Source organism: Pan troglodytes, chromosome 2 (genome assembly GCF_028858775.2).
Source record: "Pan troglodytes isolate AG18354 chromosome 2, NHGRI_mPanTro3-v2.0_pri, whole genome shotgun sequence".
Taxonomy (NCBI): Eukaryota; Metazoa; Chordata; class Mammalia; order Primates; family Hominidae; genus Pan; species Pan troglodytes.
Genome location: NC_086015.1, coordinates 159,122,104 through 159,149,145, shown reverse-complemented (window position 1 = coordinate 159,149,145; position 27,042 = coordinate 159,122,104). Strand labels below are relative to the sequence as shown.

At 38.2% G+C, this 27,042-nt stretch overlaps 1 protein-coding gene across 8 annotated transcripts in view; it reads right to left on the bottom strand.

Moving 5' to 3' along the window:
- Positions 1-363: 363 nt before the first annotated feature.
- Positions 364-27,042, bottom strand: part of GMPS (guanine monophosphate synthase) — a 70,073-nt gene continuing 43,394 nt past the window's right edge. For all 8 annotated transcript variants that reach the window (XM_054681206.2, XM_024355778.3, XM_024355777.3 and 5 more), the window contains 10 exons: positions 26,830-26,995; positions 23,525-23,676; positions 21,884-22,057; positions 18,741-18,846; positions 15,777-15,892; positions 12,712-12,837; positions 6,202-6,317; positions 3,039-3,169; positions 1,573-1,745; positions 364-486 (listed from right to left, as the gene is read on the bottom strand). In XM_054681206.2, the coding sequence (XP_054537181.1) occupies positions 385-486; positions 1,573-1,745; positions 3,039-3,169; positions 6,202-6,317; positions 12,712-12,837; positions 15,777-15,892; positions 18,741-18,846; positions 21,884-22,057; positions 23,525-23,676; positions 26,830-26,995 (1,362 nt within the window). In that variant the 3' untranslated portion in view covers positions 364-384. The remainder of the gene's footprint in view (positions 487-1,572; positions 1,746-3,038; positions 3,170-6,201; positions 6,318-12,711; positions 12,838-15,776; positions 15,893-18,740; positions 18,847-21,883; positions 22,058-23,524; positions 23,677-26,829; positions 26,996-27,042) is intronic.

Here is a 27,042-nt window from a genome sequence, read left to right as displayed (position 1 = left end):
GTAAATAATGGGTGTTTTAACAGTTCTTAGAAACTGGTAAGGAGACAGAAGCCCATAATTACCCCCAAACTCACCCACCTTCATACATATTCACAGAGACATCAACAGTGAATTTATACATAAAGAATAAGTGAGGCAAAGGCAAAAGCAGTATCAATCTGTCTGAGTGTAGGCAATGGTGCTTTGATTATTTACCCGTACAAACTCTTCAGTCCCTTTTGGTTATCCCCAACTCAGCTCTTAAGCCGTAGATTTTTGCTGTGGAGAACTCAGATGTGATGTAGCTGCTCCAGTAACTCTTTTCACAGTACTGCATGTCAATAATGGGAATGATTTCTAATCAATTTAAACTGCACACGGTACTTTAATAGAACAAGAAGTTTATTACTCCCACTCAGTAGTTCCTGGGGGCTTTGATGTTAAGTCATACATAATTCGAGAAATACCAGGAATCTTCTTAATCTCAGTGACCATCTTTAATACCACCTATTAAAAAAAATTATAGAGAAAAGTCAGCATCCACTGCATGTCCAGCAGTCCTAGAGGGCTTACATTTGTAATTTGAAATTAAAATTTGACTATTTTCACTATTGTCCTCCATGTATATGGGATGGTTTCTGATTAATCTTATATAATGAACCTATTCCCCTCTGCACGGATAGGTTTAAGTTATTAAGGTTTAAAATATTAGTGACTTAAACTCAGTACTACTCAAAGTGTGATCCACAAACAGGTGCTAGTCTGCAAGTTGTGTTTGTGACTGAGCCACAAGTGCTTAAGAACATATAGCGATTTGACATTGCTGTGGCATCCAAGCATGTGATTTTATGTGTTTCAGCCAATGCTCTGCAAATTATCTGCAGCTTAAACATACAACTCTAAGGGCCACCAAGGTGGCACAGAGTACACTCTAATAATCATTATCAAGTATACAGGAGGAGAGGATAGCCTGCTCACTTGTCAAATTTGACAAATTTGAGCCTAAGAGAAAAATGACTCTAAGCCACGTTCCGAACCAACCCATCTACCTAGCTATCACGACAGCCTCGTGTTAGTGCACTGGAGGCAGTGGCCCAACTAATAGAGTCTCACTTTGATTTTCACTTGCTATTATGCAAGTAGCTCCTTTGGAATGTTCTGGTGAAGACAAAGAAGGATCAAAAATTGAGTTGGAATTGGTAGTAGGGAGAACATTTAGGCAGTTCTTGGGTGTCTGGCCATAAAGCTATCAAATTGCATCCTTATTTCTAACAAACTCTTCTTCACTCCTAGAGTTTTCTTTTTTATTTGGGGAATACTATTTGTAAAGTAGAAATTGGCAGGATTAGATAAAATTATTATAATCAATTATTTTTTATATAGTAATCACACATTTGGAGAGCATATATAATTTAAGGCCTTTTTGTGCCCCAGTGTATTAATCAAATATGTGAAAATTAAAAAAAAAAAGCCTATCTTATGAACAGAAAACCAACATAAGAAATACAGCACTGGCATAGCCTATTCCATTCACCATATTATAAAACGTAAGAGGTACTGAGAACGTGCATTAGAAAAAAATATATAAATTACCTCTACAGGGATCTCATTGCCAGGTGTTGCAGGTATACCAGTCATGAAGTCACTAGTAATAAAGGTTCGAATAACCACAGATCTCTGGCATGAAGGCTGCTTTTGAAGTGGGTCCCGATCAAAATGTAATGGTGTCAAAATCACTGGCATCTGGCTGATTTTCCCAGCATACCCTAGAGAAAGGTATATGTAGAACCAATCACCACACCATAGAAAAGCACTCTAACTCAGTTCAATTAAATCCTCCCAGGCAGTATCTGAAATCACATATACACACACAGCGTAGTTAAGACTGTCATCATGCATTGATTTCAGCTACTCGCAGAGCATTTTAAATGGACTTAATCACAAATGCAAAAAACAGAATTTGATCACATCAGTGATGTTTCACTGATGTGCTGTAAACAGAAACAGTCCAGTCTCATTATTCTCTATTATAATTTGCAGTATAGTTATATTCTACACTGCAAACAACGAATTAGCAAATACTGAACCATTTCTCCCAGGGGAAATGGAGGGTTAGGTTCCTGCAAGCCTCTGGTTGTAATATTTTCATCAACTGATTAATATATAACCTTGTTTTATGTGTTTCTGATTTAAGACTCTGTATTTAATATTTATTATAGATTCATTAACACTGAACTGACAATCAGTAGCTCTTTAACTCATGCCTGAATGAAGTTTATCTAACACACAGATTTTCTCTGTAAGGTACATCACAGCATTCCTGTGCTTAGGAACCCAGACAGCACTTGAACACTATAGTTGAGATCCATTTTAAACAGCAAAATCACCAACAAAAGACATAAAAATGCAAAACATATAGCATCAAGGAGACCATGAAAAAGACTTGTTCACATTATGACAGCTGAAAACAAGAAGGCATAGCGTCACCTTGTTCAAACTCAGCTGGGAACATCTAAGTCTGGAAATTCAAATTTTCTGCTGCTCTGTGCATGTCCACAAATGGCCACAAAGGGGAATATATTTTATTTAGAAGCAACATTATAGGCCAGGTGCAGTGTGGCTCACGCCTGTAATCCCAACACTCTGGGAGGCCAAGGCTGGCCTGACCTGACTCCTGACCTGATCACATGAGGTTAGGAGTTCGAGATCAGCTGGCCAAAATGGCAAAACCCTATCTCTACTAAAAATACAAAAAACTAGCCAGGTGTGGTGGCGGGTGCCTGTAATCCCAGCTACTCGGGAGGCTGAGGCAGGAGAATCACTTGTAACAAGAGGCAGAGGCTGAAGTGAACCAAGATTGTGCCACCGCACTCCAGCCTGGGCGACAGAGCAAGACAGACTCCGTCTCAAGAAAAAAAAGCAACATCATAGAACATTCAAAGATTTAAATAATAAAAACAAAAGCATCTAAAAAGCAAAAGCCACATCCTCCTACTCTTAATATCAAGCTTCCAAAAACTAGTTTCAGAGGGTAGTAATCAAAAACATGAGCAACTTACCAGACTCCCTGAGAATGTTATGGGCCTCAAAATCAGCTTGGCGTAAAGTACTGAGCACCCCTGTTGTCAAGAAAGTGGGAGTAACATCTGTAGGAGGTTCTTTAACTGGTGGGCCAAATATATAAACAACTCTGGAAACAAAGAGGTAAAAATAATACAGCAATTACATTTTAAATGTAGAAATTACATTTTAGTATGAGAAGCAAGGCACTTAGAACAGTAACATTCTTTCCATTTCCCACTTAGTTTCAGGCCCTTCTCCTGCCCACTTCAACTCCCCAGATGGATAGGACAAGATATAAGGTTATAGGAAGGTCTGTGTTCTACGTGTTTTCCTCAAAGTGTGTTCTCTGGAATATTCTGTATCTCAGAATGTGCAAAGATATAAGTGATTATTACAACTCTCTTTTCACTTAATGTACTAGGTCGAAGAGTATCCCCAAAACTTCATGCCCACCCAGAATCTCTGGGGAGAAAAAGGGTCTTTGCAAATGTAATCAAGTTAAAATGAAGTAATACTGGATTAGGATGGGCTCTAATCCAATGACTGGTATCCTTCCAAGTGCTGGGAAATTTGGATACACAGATACCCACAGGGGAATGAGGGTCATGTGAACACAAAGACAGACTGGATTATGCTGCCACCACTCGATAGTAGGAAGAAGCAAGGAAGGATCCTCCCCTAGAGTCTTCAGAGAGAATATGACCCTGCCAACACTGAATTCAGACTTCTGGCCTCCTAAACTGTGAGAGAATAAATGTCTGTTGTTTTAAGCCTCCTAGTTTGTGGTAATTTGTTATGGGTAGTCCTAGGAAACAAATACACAATTAAAATTTAAAAATAGGTGTCTTTATGACAAGACTTCAGAAACTATTAATATACTATGCTAACATGCACTGGAAATCTCCAAGAGGAAACTACAGTGAATTTCCCAAAATTAGTAAACTCATCTTTTTTTCTCTACTTGAGAAACAATCATTCTAGAGAGATTCTCATTTGCACTTCATTAAAAAGGCCATTGAAATAGGACTTAGTATCCTACTACTTCCTTCCAAAAAAATGATTCATTACTGTTTTATATAAATGTCTGTTTGAAAGACATGAAGATACACCACAAATATCTTGAGTTAATGAGAGTACAGTTTGGAACATAACTTGAGGAAATTAGAATCAGACAATTTTAACAACTTGCAGTGTAGCTGGCCACTGGTTTGAAGGGATCTGTTTCACAATCTTCACCCAGAAAACAAGAGGGAATCAGGGTAGAGATATTGAGTGCCACTTAGCTAGTTCTCCCTACTCCAGCAAGTAGACAATTGTCACTTTTCGTTAGTCCTGTTTTTAGCAAAGAAAATAAATCTCCCCGGAAACTATCATGGTAAAGTTTAATGTTTTTTCTTCTTTTCTTAATATGTACTTAGGTAAAATACACAATAGAAAACCGTATTAGCACAAAACCACCGGTATCACCAACTACTTTATTGTCTCCTTCCAAACATACTACAACAGAAGCAAGGTTTTTGTCCCACGTATAGACAGTAAGTTATAATTTTTCTAAACAATACAGTTCCTAAAGCTCATAAAAGATCTTTACAGGAGAAAGTTAAGAGAATGCCATGAACCTGCTCTTTTCACCTTCTCATTTCTTACAAACAAAAGTAATCACTAGAGTGTACTGGGACAGGTATTTACCCACACTATATATGACAGTTAAAACTGGAACAGTCCCTCCCTGTACAAAGATTCCCTTATCCAAATTAGGAAAAAAACCGGCAAACATGGAAGAATATTTTTAAACTCCAATTCATCAAAAAGACCCCAGCAAATAAATCTAAAGTTCACCAAGATTCTTTTTTTTTTCCTTTTTTTGAGACGAAGTCTCGCTCTGTCGCCCAGGTTTGAGTGCAGTGGTGCAATCTCAGCTCACTGCAAGCTCTGCCTCCCGGGTTCACACCATTCTTCTGCCTCAGCCTCCCGAGTAGCTGGGACTACAAGCACACACCACCATGCCTGGCTAATTTTTGTATTTTTTGTAGAGATGGAGTTTCACCATGTTGCCCAGGCTGGTCTCAAACTCCTGGGCTCAAGTGATCCACTCGCCTTGGCCTCTCAAAGTGGTGGGATTACAGGCGTGAGCCACCATGCCTGGCCCCCATTATTGAAGATAGTAACAATTCTATTTTTCAGCATTTTAAAGATGCTTCTGTATTTGACGGTTTTCAGTTCATTTGAGTAAGCCTTTGAATGAGCATGTTCCCATCGGTAAAAACATGGCTTCCCTGTAACTCCTTATCTCGAACTATACAGACTCTGCTAGGTTAACATTAAAAGGTAAGCTTCTGATTTCTGCAGCAATTTGAGTAAAATGAAACCTCAAGTAATTCTTTTTGGTTGTTAACTGCCTAACACCCATGAAGAAAACTGAACAGAGAGAATAACTGTGAAGTAAGAACATTTAATTAGCAATCTAGTACAAAATAAGTGAATTTTTGAACTATATATGGTACGATGAAATTGAGGATTAGAAATAGATTATAAATCAGCTGTTGATATATCCAATGTAAGAAGTTAATATGCAAATTAAAGGAAAATTAATCTAAATGTAAATTATATATTTAAATGTAACTATTTTAATGCTATCTGGCACATGCCTATTTCTTTTCTTTGATTTTTTTCCTTGGGGTTACTACTAAATTAACCAAGTCTCCATTTTTGTTTGGAGTGGGGGTTGTTTTGTAGGGGGGTGTGTGTGTGTGTGTGTGTGTTACTTTATTTGTAATTCTGTAACCTGGACATACTTTTTTCAATCCTTCTGGAATAAAACATGTTACCATAAAACCAACAGCTAATATAAGCCACTAATTTAGAAGATGTTTTACAGCTGCCTTTAATATTTTACACTCAAATAAAAATCTTTCTCCTTTAAATAATTTTTAACAGATGACTACATTGTGATGAAGAGGCAAAACACAAGATAATATTAAATATCTACTTAACTGCAACCTATGTGCATATTTGAATCACAAACACAGCCATTTACTCTTATCTACATGACCTACCTATATCTACATTTGAGCCTTTTGGTCTTCCATTAATTGAAAGCCCTTAAGAAATACATCCTTCCATTACACAAGCCCCCACCCTAGCTCCTGTGAAACACACCTGTTAACGTTGTGACACATGCGAGGTATAAGCCTAGCCAGAAAAATAAGTGATTCCCAGTCAGGTTCATCTTTACTGGAGATTCCACACACGTAACTGTAGGAACGACAGTCACCCTGAAAATAAAAAGATAATCAATAAATTTTAATAGTCAAAAGATACACCAGTTTAACTTGACAAAGCTGTTTTTTTTTTAAAAAAAAAAGAAAAAATGCATTGAAAAATATCTTATGCATGGTGACATTATTAATAGATTTTTGGAAATTTTGAATGAAAGTATATACTAAATGCTTCTTTAATGGTATAAATAAATTCCAAATTAAAATCCCATATTAAATCCTACCTGAATCAGCTAAGACATACATAAAGTATCAAGGCAATATCAAGAATTTAGGCTGGGCACAGTGGTTCATGCCTGTAATCCCAGCACTTTGGGAGGCCGAGGTGGGCAGATCACCTGAGGTCATGAGTTCAAGACCAGCCTGGCCAACATGATGAAACCCCATCTCTACTAAAAATACAAAAATTAGCCAGGCATGGTGGCATGAACCTGTAGTCCCAGCTACTTGGGAGGCTGAGGCAGGAGAATTGCTTGATCCTGGGAGGTGGAGGTTGCAGTGAGCTGAGAGATCGTATCACTGCACTCCAGCCTGGGTGACAGAGGGAAACTCTGTCTCAAAAAAAAAAAAAGTATTCAACATTCCCATTACCTGCATAACTGTGGATAACCAGCATATTTAATTTGGCAGACAAGGCCAGGTACAGAAGCTCACACCTATAATCCTAGCACTTTGGGAGGCCGAGGTGGGTGGGTCAGTTGAGCCCAGAAGTTTGAGACCAGCCTGGACAACATGGCAACACCCTGTCTCTACAAAATATACAAAAATTAGCTGGGCAGTATGGTGGCATGCACCTGTAGTCCCTGCTACTCAGGAAGCTGAGATAGGAGGATCACCTGAGCCCAACGAGGTCGAGGCTATAGTGAGCAGTGATCATGCCACTGTACTCTAGCCTGGGCAACAGAGTAAGACCCCATCTCAAAAAAATAAAATAAAATTATGAAAAATTATAATTTGGCAGACAAGATCTGCCCGTGTTTTTTGAGTGGATAAAGAATTCTTAAGTGGGAGACAAAAACAATTCATAAACATTTACTTATCAACGTGTTTAAGTATCAGCTTAAAAGTTAATTTTATGGGGTTGTTTGTTTTTTTCTTGTAAATTTGTTTGAGTTCATTGTAGATTCTGGATATTAGCCCTTTGTCAGATGAGTAGGTTGAGAAAATTTTCTTCCATTTTGTAGGTTGCCTGTTCACTCTGATGGTAGTTTCTTTTGCTGTGCAGAAGCTCTTTAGTTTAATTAGATCCCATTTGTCAATTTTGGCTTTTGTTGCCATTGCTTTTGGTGTTTTGGACATGAAGTCCTTGCCCGTGCCTATGTCCTGAATGGTAATGCCTAGGTTTTCTTCTAGGGTTTTTATGGTTTTAGGTCTAACGTTTAAATCTTTAATCCATCTTGAATTGATTTTTGTATAAGGTGTAAGGAAGGGATCCAGTTTCAGCTTTCTACATATGGCTAGCCAGTTTTCCCAGCACCATTTATTCAATAGGGAATCCTTTCCCCATTGCTTGTTTTTCTCAGGTTTGTCAAAGATCAGATAGTTGTAGGTAGGCGGCATTATTTCTGAGGGCTCTGTTCTGTTCCATTGATCTATATCTCTGTTTTGGTACCAGTACCATGTTGTTTTGGTTACTGTAGCGTTGTAGTATAGTTTGAAGTCAGGTAGTGTGATGCCTCCAGCTTTGTTCTTTTGGCTTAGGGTTGACTTGGCGATGCGGGCTCTTTTTTGGTTCCATATGAACTTTAAAGTAGTTTTTTCCAATTCTGTGAAGAAAGTCATTGGTAGCTTGATGGGGATGGCATTGAATCTGTAAATTACCTTGGGCAGTATGGCCATTTTCACGATATTGATTCTTCCTACCCATGAGCATGGAATGTTCTTCCATTTGTTTGTATCCTCTTTTATTTCATTGAGCAGTGGTTTGTAGTTCTCCTTGAAGAGGTCCTTCACATCCCTTTTAAGTTGGATTCCTAGGTATTTTATTCTCTTTGAAGCAATTGTGAATGGGAGTTCACTCATGATTTGGCTCTCTGTTTGTCTGTTGTTGGTGTATAAGAATGCTTGTGATTTTTGTACATTGATTTTGTATCCTGAGACTTTGCTGAAGTTGCTTATCAGCTTAAGGAGATTTTGGGCTGAGACAATGGGGTTTTCTAGATATACAATCATGTCGTCTGCAAACAGGGACAATTTGACTTCCTCTTTTCCTAATTGAATACCCTTTATTTCCTTCTCCTGCCTAATTACCCTGGCCAGAACTTCCAACACTATGTTGAATAGGAGTGGTGAGAGAGGGCATCCCTGTCTTGTGCCAGTTTTCAAAGGGAATGCTTCCAGGTTTTGCCCATTCAGTATGATATTGGCTGTGGGTTTGTCATAGATAGCTCTTATTATTTTGAGATACGTCCCATCAATACTTCTCAAAAGAAGACATTTATGCAGCCAAAAAACACATGAAAAAATGCTCATCATCACTGGCCATCAGAGAAATGCAAATCAAAACCACTATGAGATACCATCTCACACCAGTTAGAATGGCAATCATTCAAAAGTCAGGAAACAACAGGTGCTGGAGAGGATGTGGAGAAATAGGAACACTTTTACACTGTTGGTGGGACTGTAAACTAGTTCAACCATTGTGGAAGTCAGTGTGGTGATTCCTTAGGGATCTAGAGCTAGAAATACCATTTGACCCAGCCATCCCATTACTGGGTATATACCCAAAGGATTATAAATCATGCTGCTATAAAGACACATGCACACGTATGTTTATTGCGGCATTATTCACAATAGCAAAGACTTTGAACCAACCCAAATGTCCAACAATGATAGACTGGATTAAGAAAATGTGGCACATATACACCATGGAATACTATGCAGCCATAAAAAATGGTGAGTTCATGTCCTTTGTAGGGACATGGATGAAATTGGAAATCATCATTCTCAGTAAACTATCGCAAGAACAAAAAACCAAACACTACATATTCTCACTCATAGGTGGGAATTGAACAATGAGATCACATGGACACAGGAAGGGGAATATCACACTCTGGGGACTGTGGTGGGGTGGGGGGAGGGGGGAGGGATAGCATTGGGAGATATACCTAATGCTAGATGACGAGTTAGTGGGTGCGGCGCACCAGCATGGCACATGTATACATATGTAACTAACCTGCACAATGTGCACATGTACCCTAAAACTTAAAGTATAATAAAAAAAAAAAGTTAATTTTAAAATAAGTAAATAAAACTGATAATTTATTCTCTTTTCCTGTGTCCTGTTTAATCCAAGTAATTTGCTTTTTTTATGAAAAGCAATTTTAAAAAGTAACAGATTAGAGAAGTACCTAATGCCCAAAGTGGCAGGTACTAAGAATGTGAAAATTCAACATATGTGAATGCTAATGTGATAGCATCTATAAAAGTGTAAAATGGGCTGGGCGTGGTAGCTCATGCCTGTAATCCTAGCACTTTGGGAGGCCGAGGCGGGTGGATTGCCTGAGCTCAGGAGTTCGAGACCAACCTGGGCAACGTGGTGAAACCCCGTCTCTACTAAAATACAAAAAATTATCCAGGTATGGCGGCGTGTGCCTGTAACCCCAGCTACACAGGAGGCTGCAACAGGAGAATCGTTTGAACCTGGGAGGTGGAGGTTGCCATGAGCTGAGATCAAGCCACTGTGCTCCAGCCTGGGTAACAGAGCAAGACTCCATCTCAAAAAAAAAAAAAAAAAAAAAAAGTGTAAAATGCACACGCACATAAAATGATCCTACATAAATACATGGATAACTGATGGGATGCCTATAATAATAAAAAACAGAACAGTTTAAATGCCCATTGGTTAGAAGAATAGTTAAATAAATGATGGTATGCATAGAATATGAGGGAACAGTTAAGAACCATCTACTTGGAAAGGCACAGAAAGGTAAGTTCATGATGTTCAGTTAAAAGAAAAAAGTTGACAATGTGTACCCCAAATCCCCTCTTTTATTTTCTTTTTAAAGTGTTTCTGGAAAGACACATACAAAACTTAACTGGAGAGTAGAAATACAAAGAATTTTTTTTAATGCATTTTCATTTTTTACAAATACGGTTTACTTTGGTATTTAGAAAATAAAATGCATTGTTATACTAACTATGAACCATCATTTTTATCTGGGCTTGCAAGGGTCTAAGCTTCAAAGGGTAAGAGACTAAAGTCAGTTATCCAATAACAAAAGAAAATTTTATTTTGGTGGGAAAAGTAGTAGAGCCTGAATAAGTTTCATTTTCAAGAAAGAAATCACTCATTCATCAAATTATCTCAAGTATCTATTTTTTGTAACACTTCTCTAAAAAGAAGAGTGGGGAACTATTTCAACTCCCTTTGTAGCAGCAGTTAGCACACAGACGTTGAAGTTCTCTATAACAAATCTACTTAAAACTGAGAAACTTTTAAGAATTAAATAACCTGTCCACAATTCTATTTTTATATATTAGGGTAATACTGCCTGTAAGTATCATTGCAAATTTCAAAATAAATTTATGTATGAATGAGATAATCCATAAACCACTGAAAGAAAGTATCAGTAACTCCAAGTAAGGTTATTTCAATAGTGATTTTAAAACAACATAAGCAGCTTACAACATTTGGCCTTTAAAAAGAAGGCAAGAGTTCCTTAACCCAATAGCTGGCTCTATCACTTTCATGAAATAAAATATTTTAGTTTACTTTAAAAATAACAATCAATTTTTTTTTTTTAAGAAGGAGTTTCACTCTTGTTGCCCAGGCTGGAGTGCAATGGCGCAATCTTGGCCCACCGCAACCTCCGCCTCCTGGGTTCAAGCAATTCTCCTGCCTCAGCCTCCCGAGTAGCTGGGATTACAGGCATGCACCACCACACCCGGCTAATTAGTAGAGATGGGGTTTCTGCATGTTGGTCAGGCTGGTCTTGAACTTCCAACCTCAGGTGATCCGCCCGCCTCAGCCTCCCAAAGTGCTGGGATTACAGGCATGAACCACTGCGCCTGGCAACAATCAATTTTTATCTTGTTTTATTTACAGGCAGAACTGCATGAATTCAGAGCAAAGGGGAATTTAAACTGACAGATTCATATATTTAGAAAAAATGCTTATTAGGTTTTAGAAGAATAATCTCTGAAACAGTAGAATTTCTTTTTTTTATTTTTTATTTTATTATTATTATACTTTAAGTTTTAGGGTACATGTGCACAATGTGCAGGTTAGTTACATATGTATATTCTACACATAATTTTACTGTAAGAGGACATTATAAACACATTAACCCAATAACTGGCACTTATACCATTTTCGAGTTGAACTACTGACACCTCTTCTAGTGTCTCCATTTAACCACAAACTTGAAATAGAAGAAAATAACCTTTCTCTTCCCTACCCTCCCACACTTTTGCTCCCCAAAAACTCATTTGAGGATCATATAAAGAAGGCCGGGCACAGTGTCTCACGCTTCCAATCCTAACACTTTGGGAGGCCAAAGTGAAGGATCACTTGAGGCCAGAATTTCAAAGCCAGCCTGAGCAACACAGGGAGACCCTATCTCTACAAAAAAATTTAAAAATTAGCCAGGCATGATGGTGCTTGCCTGTAGTCCCAGCTACTTGGGAAGCTGAGGTAGTAGGGTCGCTTGAACCCAGGAATTCAGGGCTACAGTACGCCATGATCACATCACTGCACTCCAGCCTGGGCGACAGGGCAAGACCCTGTCTCCAGAAAAAAGAGGAGAAATTAACATACTATCTTATTAGTTATTAGTCATTTTGCAAGTAGCATTTTATAATTGAGAACTATATTATTCTCATGTTCTTTTACAACTAGAAAGGCAGAATAAACACAACATCAGTAGAATGTGTTCCCTAGTACAGGGAATACACAAGCTGAGAACAACACCTAAATGGTGTAACTTACTCATCTGGAGGCCTTCCTGCAGTTAAAGACTTCTAAAACCACAGTATATTTCACACCTAGGATAAATGACCTCTTGATCCCTGCCCTACAAGGCAGAAGTAAGCATGCCAACCCTATAGGAAAGGGTTGCTTTCAATATTTACCTTTGGTTAGAGTTCATAGATGTTCCAAAACTACAAAATCTCAGCCTGACTATTTAGTTCCATTAACTATTCACTCCCTAAACATTCTATAAAAAATTACCTTATTTCTCTAAACTTGGTATATATACTTACATATTTCATTTTCCTAAGTAATCCTTATTTCAAGATTAGTAGAAAGAGTGCTTGAACCCAGGAGGTGGAGGTTGCAATGAGCTGAGATCACGCCACTGCACTCCAGCCTGGGCAACACAGTGAGACTCCGTCTCAAGAAAAGAAAAAAAAAAAGTGTATCACTGGTGAATGAATTCACACAACTCACCTGCACACCTACAGTTTTAATTGGCAGCAAGAAGGCATTCAGTGAATGCAGACTGGTAATTTGCATCAGCTTCTCCTGATCCTCTTCTGTTGAGCAGGCTTTGACTCTCTGTAATAGGGTATGTGGCTGAGAAAAACCAAAGAGGCATTTTTTCAGTTTTAAGAAATAAGGTATTCACTCTTTTATTATCTACTACTATCTTATGTATTTTACTGGTTTTTAGCAGTGGATTGTATTTGGTATCTCCTTGAGTTGTGTGTGCTATGCACTATGCCAGAAATTCACACCTGAGGGCTAGGACTATGAAGAAGTCTTAGGATAAGAAATGCAGATTATATTTACATACATTCAGGCTTTAGCACCCTGTCACCAGCAAGTGATGCACCTTATCTGAGTCAAATATTATCTCTAATGCTTTTTGCCATAAAGTCAGTTTTGTCTGAAATTAATATAGCTTTAGCCATTTCTTTTTTTTATTTACCTGGTATATGTTTTTCCATTCTTTAATTTTCACTCCTACTATCCCTAGGTATTAGTAATGCCTGTTGTGAATAGACTATACTTTTCATATCTACTATTCTATACTAAGCAGATTTTAGTTTTCAATCTAGTTTGACTGTCTATGTCTTAACTAGGGATGTTAGTCCTTTTAATTAATTATAGGTTATCAATATAGTTGAATTTCATTCTACAATCTTTTTCTGTAATTATCTATTTAACCCATTTTTTACTCTTACTCCTTTCTTGCTGTCTTTTGAACTGGTGATTTCTCCCAGCTCATTTATTTCCTCTTTACCGGTTTTGAAGTTAAATCCTCTATTTCTATTCTTGCAGTAGTTGCCCTTAAGTGTTAACAAGGATACTTAAAAGATAATCAATCTTCTGTCCTTCTGGCAAATAACACAGACATCTTTGAATTCCTTAGCTCAAATCAATCCCTTTGTGGCTTACATGTTACTTCAGCTAAACATTGTTACACATTTTCTAATAAACAAGAACAAGTAGATATCATTTTTACCTCTACTCTCGATTTTATAATCATTTTTATCATTTTATACAGTCCATGTTTGTTTCAGTTTTAGTCATTTACCATTTTCCTTGCTTAGCATTCCTTCTTGTATCTCATGACTTTCTCCTCGCATCCTGCTGCTTCTCCTCAAGTCAATTCTTTAAAACAATGGTTCTCAGGCGGGCCCAGTGGCTCACACCTGTAATCCCAGCACTTTGGGAGGCCGAGGCAGGTGATCACCTGAGGTCGGGAGTTTGAGACTAGCCTGACCAACATGGAGAAACCCCGTCTCAACTAAAAATACAAAATTAGCCAAGCGTGATGGCACATGCCTGTAATCCCAGCTACTCAGGAGGCTGAGGCAGGAGAATCGCTTAAACCTGGGAGGCGGAGGTTGCAGTGAGCCAAGATCGTGCCATTGCACTCCAGCCTGGGCAACAAGAGCAAAACTCCATCTCAAAAAAACAAAACAAAACAAACAAAAAAAACAATGGTTCTCAACCCTAACTGCACAAATTACTTGGAATGCCCAGGTCCCATCTCAGACCAATTAAATTCTAGGGCTATATGTCAAGAATAGTATACTTCAAAAGCTTCCCCAGATGATTCTAACATACAGCCAGGGTTGAAAATCATTGCCTTTAGTTTCTTAAGTAAGGGACTGTTGGTAGTAAATTCTATTTAATCTCGAAATAACTTTATTTTGCCCTTATTTTTAAAAGACAGTTTAGCTGTTCACTACAGTTAATTATTTTCTCTTGGTATTTTGAAGTCTTGCCTTTACTGTTTCAGTATAATTTCCTGGGTAGGTAATTGATCTGTTCTCCGCAGCTGCTCTGTCTTTGGCAGTCTTTAATTTCTCTAAGATGTGCTTACTAGGTGTCAAATTCTTTCCCTTTATTCTGCTTGAGATGTGTTACATTTCCTGAATCTGAGCCATCATGTCTTTTACCAGTGTGGAGGAATTAATACATTTTTTTCTATTATTTCCTTCTGGACATATGTTAGCACTTGCCTTATCCTTCCATCTTAACCTTTTCTACCCATATTTTCTTTATGACGATTTGTCCTAATTTCTGGATAATCTCTAAACAACTTTCTTTTAGTTCATTAATTCTCTCTTTCAGCTGTTTTTCAGTTATTATTTTCATTCCCAGAACTTAATTATTTTCAAATCTGCCCAGTTATTTTTAGTAGTCTCTTATACATTATTCTTATTATGAATAGCTTATTTCTATTTACTTTACATATTGCTTGTTAATTCCAGTAAAGTCTTGAGGGTCTTGTTCTGACAGTTTTTTCCTTTCTCATTCATGGTGCCATATTTCTATATGTGATTTGTATTTTTTATTATAACCTCATATTTGTTGGAAATCTATCTATGAGAATCCTTTGGGACCTAGGTGAAGATATTCTAAAGAGAATCTGCATTTTTCCTTGCCTAACTCCCATAAGCACTACCAACCCAGATCCACTTTAAAATTCTTTCGTTGCAATTTTCAGACCACACACATTACATAAATTAAAACCCCAAATCTGTAGAATAAAGTAGACTGGGGAATTTTTCCATTCATCTTCAATTTGGAGCTAAAGGGTTGCATAGTGTGAAGATATCTGATCCAATCTCTGGCCCTTCTTGGACCCAGTCTCATACTCAGACACCTGTACATGAATGAAATTGTAAAAACCCAAATCCTAGACCACAAAGGATTAGTAGCTGTCCTCAGAGGAGCAGACAGCTTTGGTTTCTTGAAATGATGCTCCCAATAAATTCCTGACTCAAAGGATTTCCCTTACTATCTTGAAATACACATAAAAGAGTGCTTTAAAATACTTTATCTGACATTTTTAGAGACTCAGGATATCCAGTCTTGTTTGGCTGGAAAGAAAAATGTGCATATAAGAATATCTGTGGAATATTTTCTCCACAGTCATTTCAAAGGTTATATTACAGCAAATTTTCAAATAATAAAACCCTAAAAAATTCATTATAAATGCTGGTATATAATAAGAATCCATTCAATTTCTTGTAATGATTAGCTGTATCAAATATTACCTTTTTAACACTTGCGGAAAAATCAGCTACTATTTTCAAAATATTGTTGGTTTCAGGAAAGTCCTTACAAATATAAGGTTCTTCAGCACATATTACTCTGATTGCCAGGCCAGGACCTAAAGGTAGGAGTAACAATAGTATTTAACATTAATGTTATATTTCTAATATAAAAATCTAATATAAAAATGCCACTATTTTCAAAATATAAAACCTTTCCAAAATTAAAATCCATCTGCCCATCATAAGTATCCAAATGCAGCTATTAGTTTCCCATTCAACTCAGCATTTTTTAGAATGCTTCAACATTCTAAAAATGTTGTAACATTTAGAATGCTGCAACATTTAAATTATGCATACTTTTTAGTCTGCATAACTTTTTGGCATATTAATCTCTGTCCCTAAGTTTCTTCATCTATAAAACAGGGTAATACTATCATAGTTTCCATTGTGAGGCTCAAATAAGACAGTATGTTTAATTCTCTCCCTATCATTCCTATCTCCCTTTTTTTAAGAGATAGAGTCTTGCTCTGTCACCAAGGCTAGAGTGCAGTGGTGCAATTATTGCTCACTGCAGCCTCAAATTCCTGAGCTCAAGCAGTCTTCCCACCTCAGCCTCCTAAATAGCTTGGATTACAAGCACAGGCAGCCATGCCTGGCTAATTTTTTCAGTAAAGATAGGGGTTTCACTATGCTGTTCAGGCTGGTCTTGAACTCCAGAAGCTCGGCTTCTGGAAATGCTGAAATTACAGGCACGAGCCACTGACTGCACTTGGCCTATCCTATTTTTACAGTCCATGTGTTAAGCATCACAAAATTATCCAGTAAATATTTTTAGTTTATAACATATGTGCCCATCCAAAGTTTTTAATAAGGGAATTTTCCAACATATACATAAAGAGGACAGTATAATTAACTACCTTACTTATCATCCAACTTCAACTATCAATCTAATTTTAGGAATGGTATTATACTGTTAAAATATACACATAATCTAATAAATAATGTGAGTTTTTAATACCAAAAAATGTGAACTGGTATTTCTATTTTATTTTGACAGACTCTCATTCTGTCACCCAGGCTGGAGGGCAGTGGCACGATCTCAGCTCACTGCAACTTCCACCTCCCGGGTTCAAGAGATTCTCCTGCCTTACCCTCCCCTAGCAGCCACCAGTGTACCTAGTACAGGCATGCACCACCATGCCCAGCTAATTTTTTGTATTTTTAGTAGAGATTGGGTTTCACCGCGTTGGCCAGGCTGGTCTGGAACTCCTGACCTCAAGTGATCTGCCTGCCTAGGCCTCCCAAAGTGCTGGAATTACAGGCATGAGCCACTGTACCCAACCTCTATTTTACCAAATACTTAAAAGTTGGTAAAAACACAAGGTGTGCATAGATCTATGGAAAACTGGATCCTGCTGCTTTACTACAACAGAAAAGGCATCACTTGAGATGCCTAGTTATAGGCAAAACCTCAGCTATGTCCAATTAATTCCCTAGTCCATTCTTTACCTTTAGAATAAACAGCATATTTAAGATAGTTTTTAAAGCAGTAAAACCATTTTTGCCAATGAAATCTTACATAATAGAAAACTCAACATACAAAATAGATTTTTAAAACATCAAGTGAGTCTAGATGAAATAATGACCAAGGACATAGAACACTTGGCTTCCCTCCATTACATTCACAGATCATTCTTTTCTTTTTTTTTTCTTTTTTTCTTTTTTTTTAAGATGGAGTCATGCTCTGTTGCCCAGGTTGGAGTGCTGTGGTGTAATCTTGTCTCACCGCAACCTCTGCCTCCCCGGTTCAAGCGATTCTCCTGCCTCAGCCTCCCGAGTAGCTAGAATTACAGGCACCTGCCACCACACCTGGCTAATTTTTCTATTTTTAGTAGACTCAGGGTTACAGGCATGAGCCACCACGCCAGTCCACAGACCATTCTTTGCCGGCATGCAGGTTAGGGACTAAAGATCTCAATCTGATTACTAGATTTGAGAACAAGTGCTAATCACCACATAGGTTATACATGTGTAAAGCTGTTTATGGAGCCAATATGATCATTAAGAGTATAAACTCTGAGATAAAAATTATTGGGGATATCATTCTGGCTCCACTCCTTTCAATCTGAGTAACTTTTGGCAAATTAGTCGCTGTCCCTAAGTTTCTTCATCTGTAAAACAGGATAATAGTAGTTTCCACTGTGAAGATTAAATAAGACAATAAAATGTATTTAGCAGAGTGCCTAGCACATAGAAAGTACTTAAGAAATGTTGGCTATTATTATGCTTTTCAATTCAATTAGGTCATTCTCCCAAATCATCCCCTAATCACTACTACAGTGAGCTAGAACCTGATGTACAGACTTGCCCAACCTCTCAAGAACTAGTAACAAAAACAGGTTAAGACTTGCAGTCCTAACTTTAAACAAGTATCACCTCTAATTTTTTTCTATATGACAGCAAATGAAGTATTATTTGTTCAGGAATAAGTTACATTGTGCCAAGAATTCTCTGCACAGAATAAGTGGTTCATCCATTCAAACAAGTCAGACATAGGACAAGGATTTTAAAGAGCTAAATTTAAATCCTCACATCTTCCATGGAACACACTGCGGTATGGTACAAATAATATAACAAATCCTAGCTCTACTACTAGGACTGTGTGGCAATATTATTAAAATATCTTTATGTCTTGGTTTTCTCATCTGATGGCAACATCAGATGCCAGACTCCCAAGGATAATGTAACACTTAAATGCAGATACAATGGAAAATGAGTATTTAATAAAATGAAGTAAATACAGTAGATACTCAAAAGATTTCAATTATTCCCTAACCATCCTTTCCTTTCTCTCATGTTACATATTCCCTGAGATGACAGATTATTTCAGAATTGTCTGAATTGATTTTTCTTCAACATGAAGGTCTAAAGATGAATCAAACAAAATTCAGTTCTAATTTTTACCTGGAAATGGATGCCTGGAAACTAACTCTTCTGGAAGTCCAAGTTCTCTGCCCAAAATTCTCACTTCATCTTTATGAAAATCTTTCAGAGGTTCTATTACTTTTCCCTACAGGGAGGAAAGAAGCCAACCAATATAAACTAGTAACCAAGATGACATGGAAAACAAAGCGTAATAAATTATTGGCTTTTCCTGTTACCACTTTTCTTAGACTAACAGATTATTATTAAAAATGCATCTTTTAAAGTATTTGCTCCTAAGTGCCTATAAGGAATTAGACGAATATTTTATGGGTATTATTTCTCTTTGAAGCACATTTTAAACATAAGCTTTTTAAATATAAATAAATCAGGGTAAACCAATCCATCATCTCTGATCTAATTCTCATTAGAATACAAAGCAATTAGAAAATATACTAGTGTTCCAAAATTATAATTCTCCAAATGTTATCATTGAGAAAATGAAGACAACTCACAGAACTAGAGAAGACATTTGCAAATCGTATATCTGATAAAAGACTTGTAACCAGAATATATAAAGAACATTTACAACTCAATAATAAAAAAATAAATAAGTCAATTAAAAAATAAGCAAAGCTAATGGGTACTAGGCCTAATACCTGGGTGATGAAATAATCTGTATAACAAACCCCTATGACACAAGTTTACCTATGTAACAAACCTACACTTATATCCTCAAACTTAAAATTATTTTTTAAAAAAAGGAGCAAAGGATACGAATAGACATTTCTCCAAGATACACAAATGGCCAATAAGCAAGAACATGAAAAAATGCTCAACATCATTAGCTATTAGGGAAATGCAAATCAAAATGAGATATACCACTTCATATACACTAGGATGACTAACATTTTTATTTACTTTTTTTTAAGACAGAGTCTCGCTCTGTCGCTCAGGCGGGAGTGCAGTGGCATAATCTTGGCTCACTGCAACCTCTGCCTCCCAGGTTCAAGCAATTCTCCTGCCTCAGCCTCCAGAGTAGCTGGGACTACAGGCATGCACCACCAAACCTGGCTAATTTTTTTGTATTTTTAGTAGATACAGGGTTTCACCATGTTGGCCAGGCTGGTCTCAAATTCCTGGCTTCAAGTGATCCACCTGCCTCAGCCTCCCAAAGTGCTGGGATTATAGGCATGAGTCACTGTGCTGAGCCAGATGACTAAAATTTTTAAAAGTCAGATAACACAACCATAAAAAAATAGAAAATAACAAATTGTAAGCATTTGGAAAAATTGGAGTCATTATGTACTTTTGGTTACATTGTAAAATGGTGCAATTGCTAGGGACAATAAGTTCCTCAAAAAAATTAAAAAGAGAACTACCATATGATCCAGCAATCCCAATTCTGGGCATATATCCAAAAGATAAACAAAAATGGATAAGCAAAATGTGGTATATACATACAGTAGTACATTACTCAGTCTTTTTGTTTGTTTGTTTTTTTGAGACGGAGTTTCACTCTTGTTGCCCAGGCTAGAGTGCAATGGCAGTCTTGGCTCATTGCAACCTCCACCTCCAGGGTTCAAGCCATTCTCCTGCCTCAGCCTCCCAAGGAGCTGGCATTATAGATGCCCGCCATCACGCCTGGCTAATTTTTGTATTCTTAGTAAAGACGGGGTTTCATCATGTTGACCAGGCTGGTCTCAAACTCCTGACCCCAGGTGATCCACCCGCCTCAGCCTCCCAAAGCGCTAGGCATGAGCCACTGTGCCTGGCCCATTTTTCAGTCTTAAAAAAGAAGGAAATTCTGTCACATGCTACAACATGAATGAACCTTAAGGACATTATGCTAAGTGAAATAAGCAAGTCACAAAAAGGCAATACTGTATGATTCCACCTATATGAGGTATTTAAAGTAGTGAAACATAGAAACAGAAAGCAGAATGGTGGTTACCAGAGGGTGGGGGCCAGAAAAAAGGGAGAGTTGTTTTTTAACGGGTATAGAGTTTGTTTTGCAAGATGAAAAGTTCTGAAGATCTGTTTTACAACAATGTGAATACACCTAACACTACTGAACTATATACTTAAAAATAGTTAAGATGAGGTTGGATGCAGTGGCTCACACCTGTAATCCCAGCACTTTGGGAGGCAGAGGCAGGCGGATCACCTGAGGTCAGGAGTTGAAGACCAGCCTGGCCAACATAGTGAAACCCCATCTCTACTAAAAATACAAAATTAGCCAGGCCTCGTGGCGCATGCCTGTAATCCCAGCTACTTGAGAGGCTGAGGCAGCAGAATCTCTTGAACCGGGAGGCAGAGGTTGCAGTGAGCCGAGTTCGCATGACTGCTCTCCAGCCTGGGCAATAGAGTGAGACTCTGTCTCAAAAAAAAAAGAAAAATCAGAGTTAAGATGGTAAACTTTATGTTATGTGTTTTTTACAATAAGAAAAGAGATAACAACAAGTCTTGGTGAGGATGTGGAAAAATTTGAATCTCATAGATTGCTAGTGGGAATGTAAAATTGTATCATCATTTTAAATAATAGTTTGGCAATTCATCAAAATGTTAAACCTTAAGACCTAGCAATTCTACTCCCAGGCATATACCAAAAGAAATAAAAACACATATCCACAAAAACTTATGACCAATATTCATGGCGGCATTACTTATAACAGCCAAAAAGTGGAAATAACCCAAAAGCCCATCAGCTGATCAAAGGATAAATACAATGCATTATACCCATAAGATGGAATATTATCTGGCAATAAATAGGAATAAAGTTCTGATACATGCAGCAACATGGATGAACCTTGAAAACATTACGGTAAGTAAAAGAAGCCAGTCATAAAAGACCACATATTGTACCATTCCATTTATATAAAATGCCCAAAATAAGCAAATCTATAGAGACAGAAAATAAATTAGTGGTTGGTAATTGCCTAGGGCTGGCAAGAAAGGAGGAAAGGAGGAGCTGGGGGGTGGGGGCAGGATGACAATGACAACAACAGGTAGAATGAGGAGTGACTGCTAATGGGTATAAGGTTCCTTTTTAGGGTAAGGAAAATGTTCTAAAATTAGATGTGGTGATGGTTATGCAATTCTGTGAATATTAGGAGGGAAGAGGAGGGAAGAATGGAAGACTTTCCATGTATCTACTTTATGAAAAAGTTTTCATAAACTTTTACCTCCTCTCTCAACTTTCTGATGAGCTCTGTGTCATTGTGATGGGTTTTGATGAGTTCAGCTTTGCCACTTGCAACAAGGGATGCACTTTCAATTAGATCAGGCCGTAAAGTACCTTGGGCAAGGAAAACCTCCTCTGGTTTCAAGTTCATTTCTCCAATTACTTCATTGGCAATCTATAATCAACAGGAGTAAAACAGCCTTGTAAGAGATAACTTTTTTTAAAAGCAAAAGTTTATACTTTCAGCTAAATCTCTTAGAGTCCTTTAGAAATACTGATCAGAAAATAAAATCCACCAATCTCCAAAATAAACTCCTTAATGAACATGTCCTCTAACACGATTCAAAAAGGTACATGAGGCCAAACACAGTGGCTCACGCCTGTAATCCCAGCACTTTGGGAGGCTGAGTGGGGCGGATCACTTGAGGCCAGGAGTTCGAGACCAGCCTGGCCAACATGATGAAACACCATCTCTACTAAATATACAAAATTAGTGGCCAGGTGTGGTGGCTCACGCCTGTAATCCCAGCACTTTGGGAGGCAAGGCAGGCAGATCACAAGGTCAGGAGTTTGAGACCAGCCTGACCAACATGGTGAAACCCTGTCTCTACTAAAAATACAAAAACTAGCCGGGCATGGTGGCACACGCCTGTAATCCCAGCTACTCAGGAAGTTGAGGCAGGAGAATCGCTTGAACCCTGGAGGCAAAGTTTGCAGTGAGCCAAGATTGCACCACTGCACTCCAGCCTGGGCGGCAGAGTGAGACTCCATCTCAAAAAAAGAAAAAAATTAGCTGAGCATGGTGGTGCATGCCTGTAATCCCAGCTACTCGGGAGGCTGAGGCAGGAGAATCGCTTGAACCCAGCAGGCGAAAGTTGCCGTGAGCCGAGATCGCTCCATTGTACTCCAGCCTGGGTGACAAGAACAAAACTCCGCCTCCAAAAAAAAAAAAAAAAAAAAACAAAGGTATGTGAACATTCCATTCAAGAGCTTGAAATTAGCCATTGAGATAATCAATGAATTAAAGTCTATGATAAGCTGAATACATCTACTCTTAAAGACATCTATTCTTAAAATAATAGCCTGGCAATGTAAGCAAACATGTTTATTAAAACATAAAACAGTTGGCTGGGCATAGTGGCTCACACCTGTAATCCCAGAAGTTCGGGAGGCTGAGGCGGGCGGATCATGAGGTCAGGAGATCCGGACCAACCTGGCCAACATGGTGAAACCCCCGTCTCTACTAAAAGTACAAAAATTAGCTGGGCATGATGGTGCACCCCTGTAGTCCCAGCTACTCAGGAGGCTGAGGCAGGAGAATCACTTGAACCCAGAAGGCAGAGGTTGCAGCGAGCCGAGATCGTGCCACTGCACTCCACCCCAGCCTGGTGACACAGCAAGACTCTGTCTCAAAAAAACAAAAACAAAAAAAAAAACAAACAAAAAAAACAAACAACAACAAAAAAACATAAAACAGTTTCTACTGGTCAATATAATGACAATATACAATAAAACTCTCAGCCACATAAGAAAAAGGATTAAAATTAGCAAATTTGGTTATTTGATATAGTGACAAGGAAAAACAAATACTAAGATTCACATCAAAAATAGTACATGTTGAGGATATTAAAAACAAAGGTACCTTAACAAAAGTATCCCCAATGATTTTTCTTTTCTCTTCAGGACTTGTGGTCATATTTAACGTTTTGCTAATTCTTTTCCGTGGGGTTCTATCTTCATCTGATATTGGTAGGGTTGTTGTTCCATTGTAGAAAGAATGAGCAGCATTTATCACTGGAGGAAAGGGGAGAAGCGTTTTAAATTGGTATAACATGTTTTTTAATCAAAAATAACAAGTCAAAATACAGAAAGAAAAGCTATTTCTTTCCCAGGCTGAAGAGCAGTCCTTTGATCTCCCCTAAATCTGCCTACAAATTTCAATAAACTATCAATATTCAAGAATTACTGGCCGGGCCCGGTGGCTCATGCCTATAATCCCAGCACTTTGGGAGGCCGAGACAGGCGGATCACGAGGTCAGGAGATCAAGACCATCCTGGCTAACATGGTGAAATCCCATCACTACTAAAAATACAAAAAATTAGCTGGGTGTGGTGACGGGTGCCTGTAGTCCCAGCTACTTGGGAAGCCGAGGCAGGAGAATGGTGTGAACCCGGGAGGCGGAGCTTGCAGTGAGCAGAGATTGTGCCACTGCACTCCAGCCTGGGTGACAGAGAGAGACTCCATCTCAAAAAAAAAAAAAAAAAGAAAAGAAAAAGAACTATCAATAAATCCTGAGTAACAGAATTCAGATACAGGCACTCATTAAATTTTGTTTCTGTGAGAATCTCCTGGCATTTAGATCTAGGGCCATGACATCACAAATTATGCTGATTAGGGCCGGCGCGGTGGCTCACACCTGTAATACCAGCACTTTGGGAGGCCAAGTTGGGTGGATCACTTGAGGTCAGCAGTGTGAGACCAGCCTGGCCAAAATGGCAAAACCACATCTCTACTAAAAACACAAAAATTAGCGGGGCGTAGTGGCACATGTCTGCAATCCCAGCTACTCAGAGGCTGAGGCAAGAGAATTGCTTAAACCTGGGAGGCAGAGGTTGCAGTGAGCCGAGGTTGTGCCACTGCATTCTGCCCTGGGCAACAGAACAAGACTCTGTCTCAAAAAAAAAAAAAAAATTTATGCTGATTGTTTTCCCTCTCTTCAGTGCTTCACCAGAGCAACAAGCAGAAGCCACAGCAAGAAGCTTAGCCCCAAAGAAGTCAAAAGCACCGGCTCCTAAACGGAGTCAAAGTTGTTGGAATCACACCCTAGTGTCTTGTAAAACTAATATTTATGAACATACATTTAACAATCCTTGGCTTTTTATTTAATGACAAGAAACTAAAAACTAAGATCTCTATTTGCTAATAAAACTTAGCTACTGGAGGCCTTCACCGTAAGATGACAAGGCAGCTGGCTATTTCATTGTGGAAAAGCCAGTGAATTTGTAGGTCTTTCCTGTACCTGGTCAACTACCCAGAGAAGACATATCTACTCTCCTGCCTATTGGCATTCTGGCAGTTAAACAGAGGAAGTGGTAGGAAGAGGGAATCACCATTCAGCATAGAGACTTTTACTTAATCCTGTTCTTAATGTAGAGTCTTACCTCCACCCTCAACTATGCCTGGTATTAGTAGGCTCAAGCCCAGAACCTCTCGTTTAGCCCCTCTAGAGAATACATCCACAGTGTTCTGATGGGGAAGGAGAGCACAGTTTGCTCCTGTGCTAAGGAAAAGGATCTGCTTCTCAGATTTTTAACTAATCCCTGTTTTAGGCTAACCCAGAGACCAATGTCCCAAAAAGAACCCAATGCTTCAAATTCCTGAGCCTCCCCAGAAGTCTACAGCACAAATCAGCTTGCTTTTTATTGGCTTCCTTCCCACCCCACCCCAAGGTTGTGAATTCCTCCATTCTGCTATGTCAGTTACCAGGGACAGATCCAAGTTTTACAATTTGAAGGACTCCTTCAAGAAACAGAATAACAAATAAGATACTAAAAATCTTAAGTTATACTGGGATGGCTAACAAGTACTTAACTATACACAGAAATAATTGCAAATCACATATATACCACTAAACCCATACTAAGCACATCCCCAGCTCATCTTTGTCTTAGCCTGATCTCAAAATGCCCACAGCCATTCCAGCACCACCTAACAGAAAACAAGTCAGAGTTGAAAGAAAATAAACAACTACAAATTATCAAAATATCTTGCAAATTTCACAAAAACCTATCACCATGTGAAGATACCATTGGGGACCTTCCCAGGATGTTGGGAGAGACCCCCCTAGCTTAAACAGAGAAAATCCACCTCTACCCATCTGCTTTCCACTTTCCAACATTTTATTGAAACCATCTGTCTTCTGTCATCTCCTCTAACCCACATCCTTATGGTATTACACTGTTTTATGCTTTTACTGTTATTTTACAGAAGTTTCAAAGAAATAGACTCATGTTCACATCATACTTACCTACAAGTCTTCATTTTATTCAGCCTTTTGGTATCAATTCCAATTAATTCCATAATATGTACAATAACTTGTATCATTAAACTACTGACCTCATTTCATTATAACTATCAATTGCACCTTGTTTTTAAAAAGTATAAAAGGTATCTACAAAAGTAAATGTTATTAAGGACTAAGAAGTTCACTAGTGGCCCTTTAAAAAAAAAAAAAAGTATAGAATCTTTACCTCTCCCACAATAAGCTTTTCTGTTTGCAAAATAATCTGTATACCCATACCTGAAGAGGGCTTGGGTAGCCTCGTACATAAATATCATTAAATAGAGTGGGAAAAGATAATTTCTTTTTTTTTTTTTTTTTTTTTTGAGATGGAGTTTCGCTCTTGTTGCCCAGGCTGGAGTGCAGTGACATGATCTCTGCTCACTGCAGCCTCCACCTCCCAGGTTCAAGTGATTCTTCTGCCTCAGCCTCTCGAGTAGCTGGGATCACAGGCGCCCACCACCAAGACTGGCTAATTTTTTGTATTTTTAGTAGAGATGGGGTTTCATCATGTTGGCCAGGCTGATCTCAAAACTCCTGACCTCAGGTGATCCACCCACCTTGATCTCCCTAAGTGCTGGGATTATAGGCGTGAGCCACCGCGCCTGGCCAGGAAAAGATAATTTTAAAAGTGAACGACTAGAAGAGAACTGAACAGTAGCTAGAAAATGTTAATTTATCAATCTATGTATTAAATTAGCAGAATCAATAGTTTAAAAATTTATACTGAGACCTCTCTTACACCAGAGGTAATTGTAAAAATAAAAAACATTTTCAACCTTGAGCATACTGAGAAAACTGTAATTGTGCTCATTTAAACCATAAGACTAGATTTGATTAAACAAGTCCTAACATGTAAGTTAACTTTTCTGAGGTTCTTCAATACCTTTGACCTGAATTCCAAGCTTTTTGAGGGCCTCTTCAACAGACTGGCTTTCTCGTTTTCTCATAAAGCCATTATCAATGTGCACAGCAATGACTTGTTCTTGGTTCAAAGCACGATTTAGCAAAGCTGTACAAACTGTTGAGTCTACTCCACCACTGAGTAAAACCTACAGGGTAAAATGAAAAATCAAACTGAGCAAAACAAGCAAAAAGA